Source organism: Rhinichthys klamathensis, unplaced genomic scaffold (genome assembly GCF_029890125.1).
Source record: "Rhinichthys klamathensis goyatoka isolate OS25496 unplaced genomic scaffold, OSU_Roscu_1.1 h1tg000004l_1, whole genome shotgun sequence".
NCBI classification, from domain to species: Eukaryota; Metazoa; Chordata; class Actinopteri; order Cypriniformes; family Leuciscidae; genus Rhinichthys; species Rhinichthys klamathensis.
The window spans coordinates 2,288,090-2,310,154 of record NW_026606557.1 but is presented as its reverse complement, the minus strand read 5'-3'; the positions used below and the strand labels follow the sequence as shown (position 1 = coordinate 2,310,154).

General features: G+C 42.0%; 1 protein-coding gene across 2 annotated transcripts in view; it reads left to right on the top strand.

Annotated features, from left to right (window-relative positions):
* Positions 1 to 733: 733 nt before the first annotated feature.
* xylt2 (xylosyltransferase II) overlaps positions 734 to 22,065 on the top strand; it is a 36,355-nt gene continuing 15,023 nt past the window's right edge. For both annotated transcript variants that reach the window (XM_056251240.1, XM_056251231.1), the window contains exons 1-3: positions 734 to 877; positions 20,194 to 20,716; positions 21,771 to 21,946. In XM_056251240.1, the coding sequence (XP_056107215.1) occupies positions 746 to 877; positions 20,194 to 20,716; positions 21,771 to 21,946 (831 nt within the window). In that variant the 5' untranslated portion in view covers positions 734 to 745. The remainder of the gene's footprint in view (positions 878 to 20,193; positions 20,717 to 21,770; positions 21,947 to 22,065) is intronic.

Here is a 22,065-nt window from a genome sequence, read left to right as displayed (position 1 = left end):
TTAATATTCATGAGCTGATCCTTCACCGTAGTAGGATTCGTTCATTTCGGGTAAGGTGGATGTGAAATAGACAAAAATAAAGTTGTGAATTGTGTTTATGTCCTAGCTTAGGAATACAGACATTAACGTTATCTTAAAAAAATAAAAGAATAATTAAAAGAATAATTAATTATATGCCATACTCAGTCTCTTCCGTATCGCTCAAATAGACAAGCTGAAACATTCCTTGAACGTTTACAGGTTGTCTTGGAGATAAGCAGGACTTAGCGCTGAGCGCCACCTAACGTTAGCAAACAACTTCTGCGTGTTTTTAAACTGCTACAGAGAGCTAGCAGTATTACGTTCATTGATTCATCTCTCTCATACGAATGTTTTAATTCTTCGGAAATTACCATTTAATATAACTACATGATACTTAACTATTTGATTATTATGATGACAGGATACGTTCGTAAAAACATTAACAGTATATTTGAAATCAGTTCATAAACAATCCATCGTGAATTTGTGAATCGTACACTTTTATTTATAATATTTTCACAGCCACCTCGGCATCTCCTCTCTGAACATGGATTCAGATCAGTCTGATTCAGTTGAATGAGAATCATTTGGTTAGAAGACTCTGAACCGCGAAGCTTTCTCAACGGTCATTGACCGGTTCAAAGTCTGATTCACTGAGTCGACTCCCTCCAGTTTGCGACTCGCGCCTAACATGATTCGCTTCTGTGTGCGATTCACGGGAAAGATGGTCGCGAGCACCCGTGTACAGAAGCTCCTTAGACGGTATAAACTCGCGATCGCGGCCGGTTTAACGATCCTGCTGATCCAGGGGCTGGTGGTATGGAGCCTGCGGAGTCTGGAGGAGGGAGAGGCGGAGGTAAGGTGCTGTTTCATGCGGGTAAATCTGTCCTCCGTGTCTCAGTTACGCCGTTTGATCTGAAGGTTTATGATAGCATGCTAAGCTAAGCCAAACCCGTCACTCCATTCTCATTAACGTTAGATGAACTGTTATTCCAATAATAGCGATACCGAGTGTAAACAAGCGCGTTTATTGCATTACCTGAAAAAGTCGTAGTGTATGAAACAAGTTGTTATGGTCAAGTGTTGTGTAGGGCAGGTCTGTTAGAGTGGTTTGTTTTGACCGGCGTCGGGTTTTAAATGACTGGACTGACTTCACCCATAACAACTCTATGGTTGTGTAGAAACTTAGTGATATGTCTACGTAGGCAGCATTTTTGGTCATCTTAGGCCACATACATTGACCGCATTTTTAGACATCATGCTCTTATATTCCTGCCTTTATGCTCAGGATTTTTGGGCTTCAATGTATGAGACTCTAGTGAGCCTCCTACCTTTTAAACTGCAACCCTTTGGCCATCTGTAGGGCTAGTCCCTCCCTAGACAGCACTTTTTTTTAACACCGCAGGTCACTGACTTTGATTCCCAAAAATGCTGACTACACTCCCAAAAATAAGAGTCCCAAAAGGGTTGTTTCGCAGCGATGACAGAAGAACCGTTTTTGGTTTCCCAAAAAAAAAACCTTTTAATGAACTGTTCTTAAAAGAACCATTTTTTTTAAAATCTAAAATCTAAAGAACTTTTTTTCCCACAAAGAATCTTTTATGGAATGAAAAGATTCCAGGGATATTAAAGCTTCTTCATGGAACGATCAGTGGCAATAAAGAACCTTTATTTTTTAAAGTTGCCATTAACTGAAGTTTTAATTAGCCTTTTCTATTGGATTAGCTATTTTCTATTTCTGATTGGATGGTTGTGGTTTGCTATTGGCTGATCTCATGTGAGTGACAGGTTGCCCCGCCCTCCTGCCGGTAAACATCATCAGAGAAGAGATGAGCTGCAAGAGGGAGGGAAACTTATTCTAATTAAAAATTGAGGCACATCATGTCATGAATTAAAAAAAAATATGTGCATGGAAAAATCACTTAAGATAAATACTGCAATATTCCTTAAAAAAAAAAAACCAAGATTTGTCAATTTTGAGAATGCGTAGATGTCGCTTACTGTGTTTTGGTATGGTCTAGTGAGGTCTAATAGCATTTTTGGGCATCATAGTCTTAAAACCGATAGTGAACTACCTTTCTAGACTCAAAATGCTGCTCGCAAGGAATGTGCCTGTGTGGCCCAAATCCGATTTTGTGCATATTTGTGACTCGGGTCTGTTTTTGTCATGACCGTGTGAACGGCACAAACCACATGATGGAATCTGATCTTTTCAATTCCCATCTGTGCCACCTCCATATGTGGGACGAAATCCGATACAGGCCAGATCTTTTGCAATGCCACCTCAGTCTGAAGAACAGTGAAATCATAATTCATACTATCTCTAGATCAACATTCATAACAATTCTGCGCTCATGGGTGTCATTTCAAAGATATTAATATATACCCGACGCTATCAAGACGAGTAGTGAAAGCCAGTGATGATGTGTCAGCACTCAGAAGTATTATAGTGACAGCTCTATACAAGCAAAACACGAGGGCTCGTATCATAAATGTTTAAAACCGCTGACCTTGATCTATTCACACTGGAATCTGATATCGGCCACATTCGGATCTTATAAATGAGCGCTAAAGCTAAGGCTTTGTAAACTGCTGTTAACTAAATGATCATGTGTGACCGTTTTGCTGCTCTCGGATGACTGCAGCTAATAATGTGGTGTAGAGTGTAAACATCCAAGCGGATCAAACCCCAGCAGGGGGGTTCAGGAATGATAATCATTGTGCTCTTGGTCAAAACACAACCTCAGGTTAGTCCAGGATGACTGATCCTGTAATAAATTAACTGTAACTGTAAGTAAACTTGAAAGAATCCTGCATAGCTAATTAGTAAATGTTTAACTGTCTGCTGTTCAATGGCTCTAGAGTAATATGTGAATAGATTTGGGAAAGGAGGTTACGAGTTGTGACGAGTATCAGGAATGTGTCCGGATTCCTGCTCCATCTGCACTTCACTGTCAACCTGCAGTTGAATAGATTCCCTACATGGTCAATGAATGTATTGAGCAAAAAAGTTCTTCAGTAGTCAAAAGTAAACTGAGGGTACGTTTACATGACAACGATCTGCTTAAAACGGAGAAGTTTTTGTTTTTCCTTTGAGTTTTCCGCGTACAGACGACACCATTGTCAAAGCAAACCCCATTCACGCGGATCCGCGAAAACGACTGAAAACGCTGTATTCTGCTGCCAGGCCAGTAGATGGCGATGAAACGCTATAGACTGAACACGTAATATGTACATGGATTCATCGTCTTCGAGATTCGCATTTTTGTTGTTTACACGGAGACCGTTTTCAAAAACTTGCTCTTTGAAACCCGTTTTCAAAAGTTTGCGTTTTCAGGCACCCAAAACGCCGTTGTCGTGTAAACGAGCGGCCAAAACCCATAAAAAGTTTTACGTTTTTAGTTGAAAACGGCGTCGTGTAAACAGCCCCTCAGTATGTGTATTTTTCAGAAAAAGTGTTCCATCGTTCACATGTTTGGGGTCAATATGTTATAGAATCGCAATAATACTGAATCGTGGCCCAAATATCGCAATACTATCGAATCGTCACATTTTTGCCAATTCCCACCCCTAATCGTTCACATGTTTGGTGTCAGTAAGACCTTTAATGATTTTGAAAGTCTCTTCTTCTCACCAAGGCTGCATTTATTTGATCGAAAAGTACGGTAAAAACAGTAACTGCTTTCTATTTTAATATGGTGGCAAAGATCCTTCAGAAATCACTCTAATATGCTGATTTGCTGTAAAGTACATACACAGCTGAAATGTCATACACTTGTTTGTTCACATTGAGTCGACGGTTTGAACATTCATGTTGGCTATAATAAGGTCATATGATATTCAATCTCACATTAAATTCTTTTAACATTAAATAAAGCACATCATTAGGTGCGATTATCAGTCATACTTTGTGCTGTTCCAGCTGTGATTTGCAGAAATAGAAACCGTTTCTTAAATAGGTTAGGACAAAAACCCTGATTCACAAGGAAAAGATATCTTTACCAGAAACATACCATCTGGTTAGATGCATTTTAATCAGGATTCTTTGATGAATAGGAAGTTTTACTGTCACTTTTGATCTGTTGAATGTGTCTTAAGACGCTGAATAAAAGTATAACTACTTTTTTTTTTAAATCTGACCCCAAACTTCTGAACAGTAGTTTTTATAGGTTAAACATTAAATGTCCTTTACTGATAGTATTGACTTTTTTTGGTTAATAATTTCATCCATTTTAGCGACTAGATAACATTACCTTTTAATGGCTGCTCAATATATTGACAAGGCCAATAGCGGGCCACGTTGAGATGCTTACATGTGCACAAGGCTAGGAAATTTGGTTTAAAGATGTGTTTGAGATGAGAGTGGACTGTATGAAGGGTGTGCTGCCACCCTGAGAAGCTCCCAAAGTTTCTGTCATGGGATGTTTCACATGTTTGCGAGAATGCTTTGCTGCAGCCTTTCTCCTAATTGGCCCTTATGGGAATGCAACCTACCATGTGTCTCTTATACTGCCACAATACTGCTTGCTGTAGTAGCCCTGGAGGTGCTGGACACCTACTGCAGATATTACAGCCATCCTGTTGCAGTACGAATCAGTATTCTCTGATTCATTCAGGAACAATGTAGATGTAGGAATCAGCCTGCTAAATTTAAAGCTCACAACAGGATTTAAGCCCAAACTATACTTCAGTTTTGACGTGAACGTTCACTGACGCGGTACTACCGGTTCTGTAGAAAGGCTTGTATTGTCACATGTTTTTCAATTTAAGCATTGACTTGGTACCAAAAGTGTGAGAGCTGAATCATGATTTTTTTGTTTCAGACAGAGATTGTGATTCTCCCACGATTCTGAACGGACAACTAAACAAAATAACATTTAATTTACTAGAGGTTCTGACAGTGTTAACTGCTGCAGTCTATTTAAAATGTTTAATTAATCGGAATTAATTATTAATTCAAACTGTATAAAAAACAGTTTGAATTAATGATTCAATGATCACTTTATTCAGTCAATCAATCAATCACTTAATGTATAAAGCACAATTAAACACAACTTCCGTTGACCAATGTGCTGTACAGAGTAAAAAAAAAAAAAAAAATTAACAGAATAAAAAATAAACAAGGACAACTTCATCAACATTCATATTTTGTAAGACAGATCAAATAAAAATGTTTTTAACCTAGCTTTAAAAATGGACAGAGTGGACGCAGCTCTAATTTCAGTAGGCCGATTGGTCCAAAGTCTTGGGGCAGCAATGGAAAATGCTCGATCTCCTCTAGTCTTAAGCCTGGATCTAGGAGCCACTAAAGCCCCTTTCACACAGAGATTCTGGAAAATACACTGATAAAGTGACTTGACCCGGGTTCATTTGATTTTGCTTCATTCACACTGCCAGTGATTTGCCGGAATCAGAGAGCGCGTTCACACCCAACCCGTGTATGTTCCGGAAAGACGCGTGACGTTGGATGTGACGGGTCTCTACTTCAGTCCAGTTTGCAGACATTTTTTCGTTCTTTCTTGTATCGATGACGAACACAAACTTTCTTCTAGAGTAACTGAGCCGCACGATAACTACGTCATTGCAAAGGCTCGTGAATCCTAACTACGACACACCCCTTATACGGCATTGGTTCTGGCTTTTGTTCACACAGCGCGCGTTCCGGGTCTGAACACGGCAATGTTACTAGGTCCCCAACCCGGGATCGATCCCGGCACCAGTCCCGGGTCGTGTTTGCGTTCACACAGAAGGCACTCTGGCAATTTGCCGGGTTCAAAGCGCTGTGTGAAAGGGGCTTAAGAGACCTAAGTTTGCAGACCTAAGAGAGTTCTTGCAGGTTGATGGACTGTCAGCAGATCGGAAAGGTAAGACGGTGCTAACCCATTTAAAGACTTAAACTAATAGCAGAACTTTAAAATTGATCCTATATAATGCACCGACAGCCAGTGAAGTGACTCACTGAAGGACAGGAGTTAAATGTTCCCGTTTACGAACTCCTGTCAAAGCTCTGGCAGCAGCATTCTGAACTGTCTGAAGGCGATTTATGGAAGATTGACTAATCCCCAAATAAAGCGAATTGCAATAATTCAGCCTTGTGATGATAAAACCATGTATTACTTTTTCAAAATTTGAGAATGAAAGGAAAGACCAGGGTTCGTGGCTGGTAAAAGCTTGACTTCACAACTTGGTTGACATGTCTATCAACACCACACCCAAGTTTTTGATTTATGGCTTAGCATAAGGTGCCAGAGCACCAAGATTTACTTTTGTTGTGTAATGTACATTGGAAGGGGTAAACACCATAACCTCAGTTTTACTCTCATTCAGACTTCGAAAATCCATGCTTTAACATCCACAAGGCAAGCAACCATCTGTTCTATAAGACATTATTCACTTATTAATACTTGTTTCTGGATGAATCAGCGTTTTTTTTTTAAATCTCTTGAATTAATGATTCAATGACATTTTTAAGTCACTTGTTGCCCCCTACTGGTGTAACGATGTAATCGATACAATCGTCATTTGAAGTAGTGTTGTTCCGATTCCGATACTAGTATCGGAAATGCCGCCGATACCAATAAAAATTTTGGCATCGGTATCGGCGAGTACTTCTATCCGCGTACCGATCCGATACCATTTTCTTAAACAATAACTAGTTATGCACGCTAGCTTTGCGTAACGCTGCAAATCGGAGCTCAATTCTTCTTCGCTGCTCTAAACAGTGGTTGCTTGTGGCAACACAGGAAGTCGTGCTGTTGCCACACAAGCAACCACTGTTTAGAGCAGCGAAGAAGAAAACGCGCGCGCGCCCTGCATGTCCCCAGTTTGGCAGTTTTTCAGACTGGAAAACCAGCTAGTAAAACGGCGACATGTCTCATATGCCATACTGCAATTTCGAGGGGTGGAACAAGTATTAGCAACTTCAAGTAACACCGAGTAACCCCGCAGAACACGATTACACAAAGGCAAGGGCAGAGAAGGATGAGCCGCGCCACAATCAACAATCTCTGAAAGCTTCATTCAAACGAAGAGAAATGTTTTCAAAAGACAGCCAACGAGCGATAAATATAACCGACAACATGTAAGTTATTAAGTTTATTATTCTGGATGACCAGCCGATGTCAAAACTGAAATGCCGTTTATTTAACAAAACTGTTAATGGACCTTAAATTATAAAGAGATAATTTTCTTATATTATTCATATATCATTTTTTTAGATTCCTATATTTATTTGTTGCACTTTTTTTTATACAGTTATATATTGTACATCTAAAATACCTTTTTTCAGTTTACAGTATTAGATGTGTGGTTGCATTTTAAGTTTTTTTTTCATTAAAGAAAGATAAATAATATATTGCTGTGAAATGTTGTGACGTAGAGGCGGAGACGGTCGAATCCATTTGCAGATATTTATTAAAGGTGATGACAAACTGAGAACAAGCCAACAGAAACACAAAAGTAGTCAAGGGAAATCCAGAATCGAAGTCAAACTTGCAAAGGTCAGAGGCAGGCGGCAAAGGTTCACACAACGAATTCAGAGTCCAAGTTCAAACACAAAAGATCAAGTCCAAGCACAGAGAAACACGAGATACAAACTGAGACAGGGTTTGGGTAAAACAATACTTCACAAATGGGCATAGAACAGAACAGTCCAGATAAAGGGTGGCTGAGGGTGCACAGGTGAGACTGATGAAGGCATGATGAGGTGATTAGGGAAATGAAGTCCTAGTATGCAGGAGAGAGGGATCTAGTGAAACCAGGAGGAGGCGTTGTCGTGCGTTCCGTGACAGAGCCCCCCCCCCTGCGAGCGGCTCCGGAAGCGAGGACCAGGTCGACGACGGGGTCGTCCACGGTGTCTTGGTGGAATGCAGCAGTTAATGTGGGATCCAATATGTCCTGAGACTTGACCCAGGAGCGTTCCTCAGGACTGTACCCCTCCCAGTCAATGAGATATTGTAGAACCCCGCCGTGACGTCTGGAGCTCAGGATCTCTCGCACCCGGAAAGCCTCCGCACCGTCCACTTCAATGGGGGGAGCCTGAACAGCAGCGACCTCCTCCCGGTTCCTCTCACTCCTGGGGGCAATAGCGGGTCTGAAAAGGGACACATGAAAGGTGGGTGAGATCTTGTACTGAGCAGGGAGTGACAAACGAAAAGAAACAGGAGTTATCTGGCGGAGTATTTTGAATGGTCCAATGAAACGAGGAGAGAGCTTCTTGCATGGGAGCTTGAGACGAAGATCTCGAGCGGAAAGCCACACCCACTGGCCAGGTCGGTATCTGGGACCCTCACGCCTCCTTCGATCCGCCTGATGCTGATAACGGCGAACGGCGCGCTGCAGCTGGACGTGAGCAGCATCCCAGGTGGCCTCGCTACGCCGGAGCCAGGCATCTACCGCTGGGAGGTCGGAAGGTTCCCCGGCCCACGGGAAGAGGGGAGGCTGAAAACCTAGAACACATCGAAAGGGTGTTAAACCAGTGGCAGGCTTTATCAGAGAATTCTGGGCATACTCCGCCCAGGCCAGAAAACGACTCCAATCCCGTTGATTCTGGTGGCAGTAAGTTCTCAGGAAACGAATTAGGTCCTGGTTAAGACGTTCAACCTGGCCGTTGGCCTGAGGATGGTAACCAGAGGTTAAGCTGACATTGATGTTTAGCTTTGCACATAATTCTCTCCAGACACGGGAAGTAAATTGGGGACCGCGGTCAGTTACAATGTCATCGGGCAGGCCAAACAGACGGAAAACCTGATTGAATAACGCCTCTGCAGTCTGTAGGGCCGTGGGCAGACCGGTTAAAGGAATGAAGCGGCAGGATTTGGAGAAACGATCCACCACGGAGAGGATGGTAGTGAATCCTTGAGATGGAGGTAGATCCGTTACAAAATCCACAGCGATGTGGGACCAGGGACGCTGTGGGACTGTCAGAGGTTGCAGCAATCCTGCGGGCTTGAGATGGGAGGATTTCACAGTATTACAGACAGAGCATTGGTGAACAAATTTGATAATGTCAGACTGAAGAGAAGCCCACCAAAAGCGGTTTGAGACCAACTGAATGGTAGCGGTAATACCTGGATGACCTGCGCTGGGAGTGCAGTGAACCCATTGAAGCACACGGTGGCGGAGATCTGGTGGAACAAAGAGACGATCCGCAGGACATGCTGGTGGAGCGGGATGACGACTCAGTGCAGTGGTGATCTCGGAGATAATGTCCCATTGTACGGGAGCCACGATGAGAGCAGTGGGAATAATGGGTTCAGGCTTGGCTTCGATGGCTGGATCATCGAACTGACGGGAGAGAGCGTCAGCTTTGACGTTCTGGCAGCCTGGTCTGTAAGTAATCCTGAAATCAAATCTTGAGAAAAACAGTGACCAGCGAGCCTGGCGGGAATTCAGACGTTTAGCTGACCTGATATACTCCAGATTCCTATGATCCGTGAGCACTGTGAACGGTTGACGGGTTCCCTCTAGCCAGTGCCTCCACTCCTCAAAGGCGGTCTTCATGGCCAGAAGCTCGCGATCACCCACGTCATAATTTCTTTCTGCAGAATTGAGTTTGTGAGAATAGAAGGCACAAGGAAACATCTTAGCTGGCTCACCATGCCGTTGTGATAACACTGCCCCCACACCTGTACTAGACGCATCCACTTCCACGATGAATTCCTTTTCTGGATCAGGGTGATGGAGAATAGGAGCAGACGTAAACCGTTCCTTGAGTCGAGCAAAGGCCTCGGTACAAACCGCTGTCCACTTGAAACATTTACCTCCCCCTCGAAGCAGAGATGTGAGAGGAGCTGCAATCACACTGAAATTGCGGATAAATCTGCGGTAAAAGTTAGAGAAGCCCAGGAAGCGCCGTAGCTCTTTAACCGAGGATGGTTGGGGCCAGTTAATCACTGCTCTGACCTTGTTGTCATCCATAAGGACACCGTCCGCACTGATGACATAACCCAGGAAGGAGATGCGTGTATGATGAAATTCGCACTTGGAAAGCTTGGCATAGAGTTGATTCTCAATCAGGCGCCTGAGAACTGCACGAACATCTTGAACATGCTCCTCAAGGGAATCAGAGAAAATCAGAATATCATCAATGTACACAATAACTTTATGATGCAACATGTCCCGAAAAGTCTCGTTAACAAAAGCCTGGAAAACGGAAGGACTATTGGACAGGCCGAAAGGCATTACCCTGTATTCATAGTGCCCGGATGTAGTCGAAAACGCCGTCTTCCATTCATCTCCACTCCGTATGCGAATCAGGTTGTATGCATTCCTTAGATCCAGCTTGGTAAAATAGCGAGCAGTGCGGAGCATCTCCAAAGCTGCTGGGACTAGAGGAAGAGGATAGCGATACTTGACTGTTACCTCGTTAAGACCACGATAATCTATGCACGGCCGAAGACCCCCATCCTTCTTTTTGACGAAAAAAAAATCCAGCGGAGGCCGGGGATGTCGAGGCAGTAATGAAACCCTTTGCCAGCTGTTCGTCAATGTACGCCTTCATAGCCTCAGTCTCGGGTTGTGACAGCGGGTAAACTCTTCCGCGTGGAATTACCGCCCCTGGTAAAAACTCGATAGCACAGTCACCAGCGCGATGAGCAGGAAGTTGAGAAGCCTCAGTCTCGCTGAAAGCTAGAGCGAGATCATGATATTCAGAGGGAATTTTCAGAAAATCCACTCCCTTAAGGGAAGTGTTGTGAAGTTCAGTACCTTGGACAGCTGCCCTGCAATTGATCTGGCAAAATTCGGACCACCGGGAGATTTTCCCCTTCCGACCATGAAATTTGGGGGTTATGTCTCTCCAGCCATGGAAGTCCTAGAATTACTGGATGTCCGGGTGAGTGAATTGTGTAGAATTGGATGGTCTCAGTGTGCTGTTTCCCGAAGCCAAGCGTGAGGGGTTGGGTGATGTACTGAACCTCTCCAGACCCTAGAGGGCGTCCATCCAGGGCTTCTACCGTGACACCGGACTCACATGCGAGGAGAGAAACACGATGAGTTTTGGCAAAAGTGAGATCGATAAAGTTTCCTGCTGCTCCCGAGTCAATCAGGGCTTTTAGGTTAAACTCTTGTCCGTTAATCTTTAAAACACTCTCCACAGTAAACAGTTTAGAAGAGGAATTAGAACTCACCGCCGTCGAATTCTTGAGAGCTGGATTCACCGGACAGGTGGCCCGCAGATGTCCTGCTTCTCCACAGTACATACAGAGATGATTACGGCGTCTCCTCTCCCGTTCCGCCGTGGAGAGGCGTGTGTAGCCAATCTGCATAGGTTCTGACTCCGCTCTGGGAAATGTACACTCAAGAAGGCTGGATCTGAGAGGTGCGAGTCGAGCGCGTAACAAATTGTCCAGGCGGATAGCAAGCTCCATAATTTGATTCAGGGTTTTACCGTCGTCGCGACACGCCAGTTCTCCTTGGAGGTTTGGGTTAAGTCCCTGGCGATACATGAGCTTAAGAGGTTCCTCCCTCCATCCAGTTTGGGCAGCCAGGGTACGGAAAGAGAGCGTGTAGTCGGCTGCAGTCGAATTTCCCTGGCATAACGTGAGCAGCAGTTCCCCTGGATCCTTTCCTCCCGCTGAGTGTTCAAACACCTCTCTAAATTGAGTCAGAAATTCATTATAAGATGGGAAGGAGAGCTGACCGCCATACCAGAGTGCAGTAGCCCATTCCAGAGCTCGACCCGTGAGTAGGGAACAGATGAAGGACACGCGGCTTCCATCAGTGGAGAAGGACTGTGGCCGTTGGTCGAAATACAAACTGCACTGCAACAGAAAGCCCTTACAAGCAGAGGGTGAGCCATCAAATTTTTCCGGGAGAGATAAATTGGGTAGAGAAGAGGTGTTACTCACAACAGGTGGTGTCGCTGGATCAGCAGGTTGAACTGCAGTCGCGTCTGGCTGCGATAGGGTTTGAAACGTTCTTGCGAGCTTCTCTGTGAGAGCGGTTAATTTTACCAGCTGTTGCTGATGGGCAGTGAGAACATTAGCTTGATTAGATACCTCAGAGGTTAGTCGACTGAAATCTGCTGGATCCTGATGGGGTGAAGTATTCTGTGACGTAGAGGCGGAGACGGTCGAATCCATTTGCAGATATTTATTAAAGGTGATGACAAACTGAGAACAAACCAACAGAAACACAAAAGTAGTCAAGGGAAATCCAGAATCGAAGTCAAACTTGCAAAGGTCAGAGGCAGGCGGCAAAGGTTCACACAACGAATTCAGAGTCCAAGTTCAAACACAAAAGATCAAGTCCAAGCACAGAGAAACACGAGATACAAACTGAGACAGGGTTTGGGTAAAACAATACTTCACAAATGGGCATAGAACAGAACAGTCCAGATAAAGGGTGGCTGAGGGTGCACAGGTGAGACTGATGAAGGCATGATGAGGTGATTAGGGAAATGAAGTCCTAGTATGCAGGAGAGAGGGATCTAGTGAAACCAGGAGGAGGCGTTGTCGTGCGTTCCGTGACAAATGTATGTCAGATAATAAAAATACTCTAGTTCACTCTATGTATTTGTTCATGTTTAATTAAGGGATAAGTCTGAAGCACACCATAAAATAATTCTATCAATTCATACAGTGCTAGTATGAATTGCAGCTGTATAGATACTGTACAGACCCAGGTATCGGATCGGTACTCTGTATCGGCCGATACCTTGAGTCCAGGTATCGGAATCGGGAAGGGAAAAAGGGTATCGGAACATCTCTAATTTGAAGTGCCATGCTACTTTCAAAAGGTGATTTGCTTTATTTTGATCGCTACCGTAGACGGTGTTTATATCTGAACTATAAACTTATATCCCAGTACTTCTGTGATAATATGAATATTTGTAACAGAAATAACGATACTGTGTGGTTGAAAAGACTGTTTGTGAAGCTGTTTCATGACAACTGCTCTCTCTGGATCAGCGGCAGCGCCAACACCGATTTGAATGAGTGCAAGAGTAATGATGAATGTGTCGGAAAAATAGCAAGGAGACATTTTAATTCGCCTATTTATTAATAAACTACTGTTTTCTGAGTCAGTGTTGTCTGCAAAGATTAAGTTGACAATGCGGTCTCGCCATCTCTGCAGTATAGTGGAGAAATGCAACTTTCATATGGATTATAAGCAGAGTTTTTTTTTTTTTTTTCTGATTAGTAGACATTTCAAGCTTTATATAGATATATTCTTTTTATCGTTTAGTCCAGGGGTTCTCAAACATTTTGGAGCCCTGGACCCCTTACAGGGGAAAAACATTTCCAAGGACCCCTCTCTAGGGCTGGGCGATAAATCGATTTTATCGATTAACTCGAATGTGTAGTTTACGCGAGTTTACGCCGATTTTTTTGAATGAAAATCGGTTTTCTCTTTAACAACCGCCGACGCGTTTGTTACGGGAGCCCAATCTGGGCTCCCGTAGTTCCGACCGGGCTCAGCGCTTGCCATGATAGAGATACACAAACAACATGGCAAATGAACAAGACCGCGGCAGCAGAAGCACACCCGCCGAAAACATTTACAAACTGAATCTGCAGGGCAGCCAACTCTCACGAGTTCACTGTGAGAGACGCAATTGTCACTTTTTACACGCTCTCACGCACACATCCATTTTCTAACGCAGAGAAACATCGCGCAGAAAAGATCAAGAGGACACTGACACCGACAGACTAGACAGAGCAGGTTACTATTGATATGAAACAGATTCTCAGCTCTCAGATTCGGTCAATTTTAATACGAAATTCAAACAATAAACACAGACAGTTTTGGCGCTTGTAAATGTGACGTGAAAGATCGCTGACAGATCTCAGTTCAAGTGGCACATGAACCGATCATCTGTTACTCTTTACTAAGTACTAACTTACCCAAATATAGCTAATAAAATCGATCGATCAGTGTTTTTCAACCGCGGAAAGATGTCCATAAAACAGCTGGAGAACAACATATGTCACGTAACGTTACATTTACCTCAGGATGCCTTTTAATGACCCATAGCACGCATGTTAGTTGGACTTAAAATAATTGCTATAGAGAGGAGTATTTTGCTAAATATGATAACTATATTTATTATATTTTATCTATATCATTAAAATATTATAACGTTGTTTGTTGTTATAAAAAACGCATTGTTTAATTTGAGTTAGTTTTAACCTTTAATAATAATAGCTGACAGGCCTCTCTGTATGTTTACAGCATTAGGTGATTTATTTTTGGAGAACAATTAACATAACACATTAACGTATCTACTGTACCTAATATTTATCCAAAGGAATTGATATTGAATCAATATCAGAATCAAAATCACAAGAATTGAAATTTGTGTTAAGCAATAATAAAAACAGTAGCATACCAGTCTTTTTGTACCATGTAAACATTGTGTTTATAGTTAATAAACTTGATACAATTATGTTTAGTTACCAAATAATTTGACAATCACAATAAACTTATTGTGATGCAAGTTTTTTTTTTTTTTACACATCCCCCCAATCCACCCATTTTATGTTATGTTACATTTACACTATTTATAAAAAAGACTGGGCCTGCCCTCTTGTCTTTTTGGCTTGTTGTTTCTGATTACACTTTAATCCAGATAATATCACAGAAGGGAATATCAAAACAAAATAAAGTTAAAACTTGTTTTGAACAATTTCTTTGTCATCTGCAGATTGATTTTAAGTAGGGAGAGAAAAAAAATCGATTTAAATCGTAAATCGGATTTTTTGTGAAAAAATCGGGGATTTTTTTTTTAGGCCATATCGCCCAGCCCTACCCCTCTCATATTTATAACAGTGTATGATCCACATACAAAATGGAAATGCAGAATGTATATGATTATTGTTCACATGTAGGCTATATCAAAACACAATCACATATTCCAAACAGGAATTTGGCCTTAAATGAGAAATGTTTCAAGGATTAGGCGTATTCTGCACACAAATATGGCCTAGCCTATATTTATACAATAATAATGGCAATATGTTTAATAGGTGCGTGTGTTGTTAAATTGAGCTTATATCCGCTGTAATTAGCTAAAAAAACATACAGTATATCTGTGTTAAATAGGAATCCATAATGTTAATCTCATGGGCACAGTATGCTTCTCTTGACCTGTAGCTATTTCCTTTCCCAAAGCTGAGCTTTGATTGATACTTTGCAAACTGATTGTTTCAGTTGTTCGTTTAAAACTTCTATCTAAAACAGCTGTTTAGTTTAGCTATTTAGGCCTACATCTTATCTCGCACTTTATGACCGTTAACTGAAGCGTCGTACGAGAATTCGCGCTCGGCTTGCAGCTTCTGTCAACATAAGTGATTTTGGGTGAATATTTCACACTCTGGCGTGCGCTAAAAGCACAGGTTGGGCTTCCCACTGATGCCGCAGTCGCGAAGATTCTACTAGACAGGTAAAGTTTGTCATGCTATTTGGAGAAATCCATTTAAAATCACTGCTAGTAAAAGTTTAATAGGCGTTCCCTCTCGGGAGCAAATAGAGTGTTGCGCATGTGCATTTTTAAAACAATTGGAGAGGGCGGGACTTCTCTAAAATTCGGAAAGATCCAATTATTTCACAACTTTCATTATATACACACAGAAAAATTACAGAGGTCCGGACATCGGGGACCTCAATTGTGGGTACGGCCCTGTCCCTATGCACTTTTATTTTGACAATGATCAGGCTTCTAATGTCAAATCTAGCAGTGCTAGAACTTCAACTGACAGATTGTGCGCGTACGCGAGACGCCGGCGCGATTACTTGGGATTTTTTCCTCAGCAGTGGAAACAAAGGAATACTCTTATTTATGGTCATACAGATAAGACAAGAGTACATCATTCAAAACGGTAAAGTGTCGATTTTTTTATTTGTGTATAGGCTACATTATAAATGACTACAAAATGTCATGCCTTTTAAAAATAAAGAAAACAACCGGATGCGGGTTCATGCCGTCTCTGTCTCCTTTCTGGCGCACGTGCCCCAAAAATTAACCAAAACACAGCGAATAGTCTACTTGACGCCCAGACATAGGCCTACAGATTATCTATCTATAGAAACCTTTAAAGGTGCAAAACGCAAGTCTCTGAGTTTTTGCAGAACTACGCCCCCTCTGGCGATAAGCGAAACTGCAACCAGAGTTGTGCATGCTCATGGACGACACGCTAAAGCATTACACATTTTACGCATCCTCATTTGTTGTCATACATAGATTGGCCGTATCAAACATTAGAGACTGGGCTATATCTTACCGTTTTATCAAGAAAAAAGCCAACTGAGGATCCCGTTTGAGACCAAGAGCAGACCGGAGATCTCTCCATTTGTTGAATGCCTTCCCGAGGTTGACTCTCGTCTTACTCCGACGCCTGTCTGACTCCAACTTGGACCTTTTGGTGGCACTAGAATTTTTTTTTCTTTTCTTTACTTTATGTGGAGTTGGGGTTTGGAATGGACTACAAGCTGGTCTCTTTTAATCCATCTTCTAGCTTTAATGCGGAGAATGGCGGTGCCGGCGAATACACAAACCTGCCTGCGAGACATAGCCTGGTGAGCGTGAACGCGCATGACGTCACGCCCAGTCTCAAATTCGAGCCCGAATCTCTCTTCTATATTTTACTGTACATGATTATAGAGGCAATCTCATTGCGCAGAGAAGGGCTCATTCAGCCCATCAGGCAGTTCTTTAAGCATGTATAGGATAGAAAAACAGGAATTTTTAACATGAAAAGTTGCGCAATGCACCTTTAAGTGTCTACTTTGTATTATTTGACGTTAAATGCATTACATAAGTCACTTTGGAATAAATAGCATGTTTTCAGATGATAAAGAAAACACGACATAGTCCGGAAAAAACGGTAGGCTGTTATATAAACTATTTTGCGGACCCCCTGGCTGTAGTTCACGGACCATTAGGGGTCTGCGGACCCCACTTTGAGAACCACTGGTTTAGTCTACTATGAGGGGGCAGCCCTAGTTGCATGCATACATTATGTGCATGCATACTATGTTGATAAGGAAATCTGTCACGCGTACTGTACACATAGCGCATGTGTAAAACAAAGTATTTTAGACTTTACAGAATTATTAGGTTTTATAGGCACATTTGCCATGTTTTCCTTGAACAGGAGGTGCAAAATAGCCAGTTTTTAAAATAAACATCGGTGGCATTGTTGGGGAATGTTACGTTTTTTTTGTTGCTCTCTTAAAAATGAACTAATTCACCAAATGTCGCTGAAAGACTTATTGCCGCTTTGTTAGCAAATTGCAGTTTTGTGTGAACTTATTGACCATTAGCATGCTGAAATCCCCTCTGAATGACTCTATATTCAGCCCCACCGCTAAAAAGTAATGAAGAACCTTTACGCACTAGCCGACTAACTGATTGTTTGATGACGAGTCAACCGTCCTAACTGATCCCTACACAAGAAGTTCTCCTTATTCCAAGCACAGCACATCCACAGGCTTCTTTGACCTCTGTCTCTCTCTGTGGCGAGTCTCAGTGTGATGAAAGAGGCCATTGAGTTTGCAGCCTTTGGTCTCTAAGATGACTGGAAGAATCAAATACTGCAGGTCATGTGATGTTGCTGTGACCTGTGCTGCTTAAAGGAAGTTAACGATTCAGATTTCTCTTAAACAGTTCAGCTTCCTTAAGGACTCGTTTAACAATTCGATTAGTACTTTCGAGAAATAGTTCTTATTTTCGTTGCATTTACGACCCTTAGACTGTTGCCAAATGATGATATTTTCAGATTTCAGCAAAACGGGTAATTACAATCAGAAATAAAGACCTCAGTGATAAATCCAATCCAAAATATGGCCATGGTTGTGTATTAAATGCAAATGCTAAACAAATAAAAATGCATTCATTAGGCCTAATTAACTTTCAAATTTACTGTCATATGAATTCACTGATTTAACTGTCTGATCATTTTGCTTGATTTGCCATTTGCAAGTCATTTGCTTCTTGGCTCTGAATAAGATTTATTTCTTTGTTCCAACCTCAATACTTAACGTGTAGGTTGCACCCAGTGTAGGCGCATTTGTCAACGACTCAAACATTCCTGTTTTGTTTGTTGATTTTAAGGTTATGAAATCAACTTTGGTGAGAGGCCGTGTGGGGACAGCTGTCATCTGACTGTTAGCTATAAGAGGGTGTTGTTTAATGTTGCCCTTTTTGCTGTAGGCCTAAGTCTTGTGCAATCTTCTGGGTATAAAATACATAACACAAGCTTTATACCAACATTGCTAATCTAACAGCCCAATATTCTACACAGCACATGCATATATTGGTAAAATCGTCAATTACAAATATATTACATTATTTTTTATAATACTTTTCTAAATTTGAACGAATTATATTAATATCATGCATAATTAAAATGTCAGATACATGCATACATTCAGTCAAACCAAAAATGATTAAATTATTATTATACCAGATTAGATTTTTTTTTAATATATTTTTACTAGTGGGTGCAGGACACTATAGTTCATTTATACTGTGACATTATACCCAACAATCCTTCATACAGTGACCACCAGTAAAATGTATTCAGACACTTTGACCTGTCCAGGTTTTGCTGAAGTGTTTTTTCTTTATTTGCTAATGCAACCTTTTTAGACCACAGACTGAACAAAATTAAAGCATTGCCTGGTAATTGTTTGACATAAATTGGTATTATCTAATTGTGTACTTAAATTTAACAACTGGCAGCTATTCAACCTAATTCATTTGTGAGACAGTCTAACAGAAGGAGGGACAAAACCAGTGAAATATCAACTGATTTGATAACTCTGAGTTCTTGTCATAATATATTACCATTTTCTAAACTATAGCGAATAAACTGTGAAAATGTGAGAAATGTTGAAGGTGTCTGAATACATTTTAGTTTGACTGTAGATACATACAAACATGCATACATAATTGATATACTGTGTTCAAAGATGCATTTCCCTGAGCTGACTACATTGTATTCTGGGATCACCTAAACAAAGAACACATACAAAGCTGCTGTCCTTGTGAAACAGCTTTCAGCTTTGGTAACAAGTCTTTGCCAACTCATGTTTTGAAACAAAGCTGTTGGTTCACTTCGAAACGCCTGCGCTTAAAAGTCCAAACGATTCCAGAGAACGAGGCCCACTGGTGCTGTACCGTCTGACACTGGTGCTGGCCCACAATCCATTGTTTTCTGTGGGCAGCATGTGGCATAGACCCAGACTTGCTATGTAATGATCCTAAAGCAGGAAGTGGTGGGAATTGCTTGTTATTTCTCTCTCTCCCATTACATACTTCCAGCACCACATTGGCATGCCATGCGGCATTGTGGCTTGCTTTTATTCTTAGCACCGGACTAGATTGTTTTAGTTTGTTTGCATATGTTTTTCATTTTGCAACATTGGAAGCTAGTGGTCGACCAATATAATTCTTTTGATGGCTGATATGAATCTGACATAAATAACAATTTTGTGAGTATTTGCCAGACGTCTGAGGTCCGATCAGGCCGAGCACCACAACACTCTTGCAGCCAATCAGCAGTAGGGGGCTCATTGAGGAGAGCAAGTGGGACATTTGTAGAAAGACTGTAGAATGATAAAGCTGAGATTACCAATGAGGAGAAGGTCAGAGGAATTTCACTGGATAAGAAGGGTTATGATCAGGCAAGATCTTTAAGACTCGTGTTAATACTGGAAAAGCTTTCCAGCACTGGAGAGACCCAAGCGGGAAGGCCTGATAATAGTAAATGTGGAAGTGTTTATTGTTAGTTAATGTAGTTAACAAATGAAACCTTATTGTAAAGTGTTACCAATTTCGTAATTTTTTTTTTAATAAACATGGTCTTGGCAGGTTTTGTGAGATTCAGCCTTGCACCCCTGTGGATCTAGATGCTGTTTGTGATAATGGCACTGAGTGTTTTTCTGCGTTGGCCGAGCTGTGAGTCACTATCCTCATTATGAATCTCTGCTTCCCGCCACTAAACGATGCTAAAAATAGCCATGACTAGACACAGGGAAACAACAACAAATGGGAAATCAAGCAAACATGTTGTGCCTCTGCGCTCCCTGAAACGTCAGCAAGTTTGTTCTCGGAGAGTAAATCATCTTGTCTGTTCTAAACCAGATTTGATGCTGTTTTCTCTCATGCGCATTGGAGGGATTTGGTATTAAATCTCTGATTTATGTACTGATTTGTTTCCTTCTCAGCGGAAGCACAGGCGGTCGAAGTTGCCCGACCACAATGGGGAGGAGCAGAAAATGGACCATGTGGCCTTTGACAGGCAAAATGCCCTGTCCGGGGCGAAACACGTCCAGTGGAGGCAGCGTCAGGATCGGCCCGCCGTGACCACCATCATCAGGAGGGTGTCTAGACGGAGGAGCAAGCCCTCGTTGAAGGACAAGAGCCTTGGCGGGCTGGAAGATGGAGTGGCGGTTGAAAAAGTTGCCCATTACGATCCCTCAAGCAGCCGTAACTTCAGCGAGACTCAGCGAGGGGAAATGGCCAAAATCCATCTAGTGGCACCTGGAGAGCCGGGCAGCGTCGAGGGTGCTCCTCAAGCCCCGAGCAGTGACTTTGTGCCCAAATGTGAGATCTCGGGCAAGGACGCCCTGTCTGCCCTCCAACGTGCTGGTTCACGACAGTGCAGACAGGAGATCGCCAACATCGTCTGCCAGCACCAAGCAGGACAGCTCATGCCTCAGTCTCTGCCTCAGTTTTGCCCACAGCATGGTAACTGCACTCTTTCATCCGTCATATATCTACATCCAGTCATGTCTGAAAGTTTTAATGGAAAAGTTTACTTCAAAATGAAAATTCTGTCATCATTTACTCACCCTCAAGTTGTTTGTATGAATTTATTTATTTTTGCTGAACACAAAAGAAGATATTTTGAAGAATGTCGGTAACCAAACAGTTGATGGACTCCATTGACGAAAATACTATGGAAGTCAATGGGGTCCATCAACTGTTTGGTTACTGACATTCTTCAAAATATCTTCTTTTGTGTTCAGCAGAAGAAAGCAATTCATACAGGTTTGAAACGACTTGAGGGTGAGTACATTTCAGAAATTTTCATTGTAAAGTGAACTATTCCTTTAATTGGCATGAAATTCTTACTTAAAGGGTAACTAAACCCCTGGTCAGAGCCTGACTCCACCCACTGGCAATATTTTAAAAATGCTGGAAAAGTGGGCGGAGCCCAGCGGAGATAGAGGGGATGAACGGATACTCTATCCTGATCGTTTTCAATACTCGCAATTCCAACTCCTGACTCGCTACAGTGGTTTTGACGAAACACGATGGTTTTTATACTGCCATGGGTGTGGTAGCTCGTACCAAGGGTGTGGTGAGCTGAAACCTGCTTACGTCAGCTCTCACCGCTACCGTCACGAACTACCGCAAACATCCAATAGGAAAATTCAACTGCAGTAGCCACCGTTCAACCTGAAGAGGGCAGCACTCAGACGTTTTTACACCATATATTGTAGAATTAAAACACTTTATACCCAAATGTCAAAAAAGTTACTCGAATCAATGAACAGCACTAATAAAGCCCCAGTCTTACAGATCATTAATTAAAAAAAGTTGGTTTAGTGTTTAGTTACCCTTTAAACTGGGTAATGACTTTCTTCTAGAGCTGCTGTACAATCGTTGTTGCTTTAATCTCCTTTTATCACTGTAAATCAGCTTTAAAACAATCTTGTAAAAAGCACTATATAAATAAAGGTGGCTTGACTTGAGTTGACATGTATAGTTTGTTTGTTTTCTCTCTCTCCATCTTCAGTGATCTCCAGTGCCATCCAGCATGCAGATTTTTCTGACACTGACTTCTCCAAGGTGGAGAACCCGGTCAGGGTGGTTTTCGTGCTGGTGGTTCATGGACGAGCAGTCCGACAGTTGAAACGGCTCCTAAAAGCCATCTATCACAAAGACCACTTTTACTACATCCATGTGGATAAGGTAAGTAAGAACCCAACAGGATTTTTCACAAATTGAAATGGTATGAAAACTAAATTTTGCTCAGAATTTATATGGATCTAAGAACAGCCCCGGGAACAATAAATGCAATTTAAAAAAAT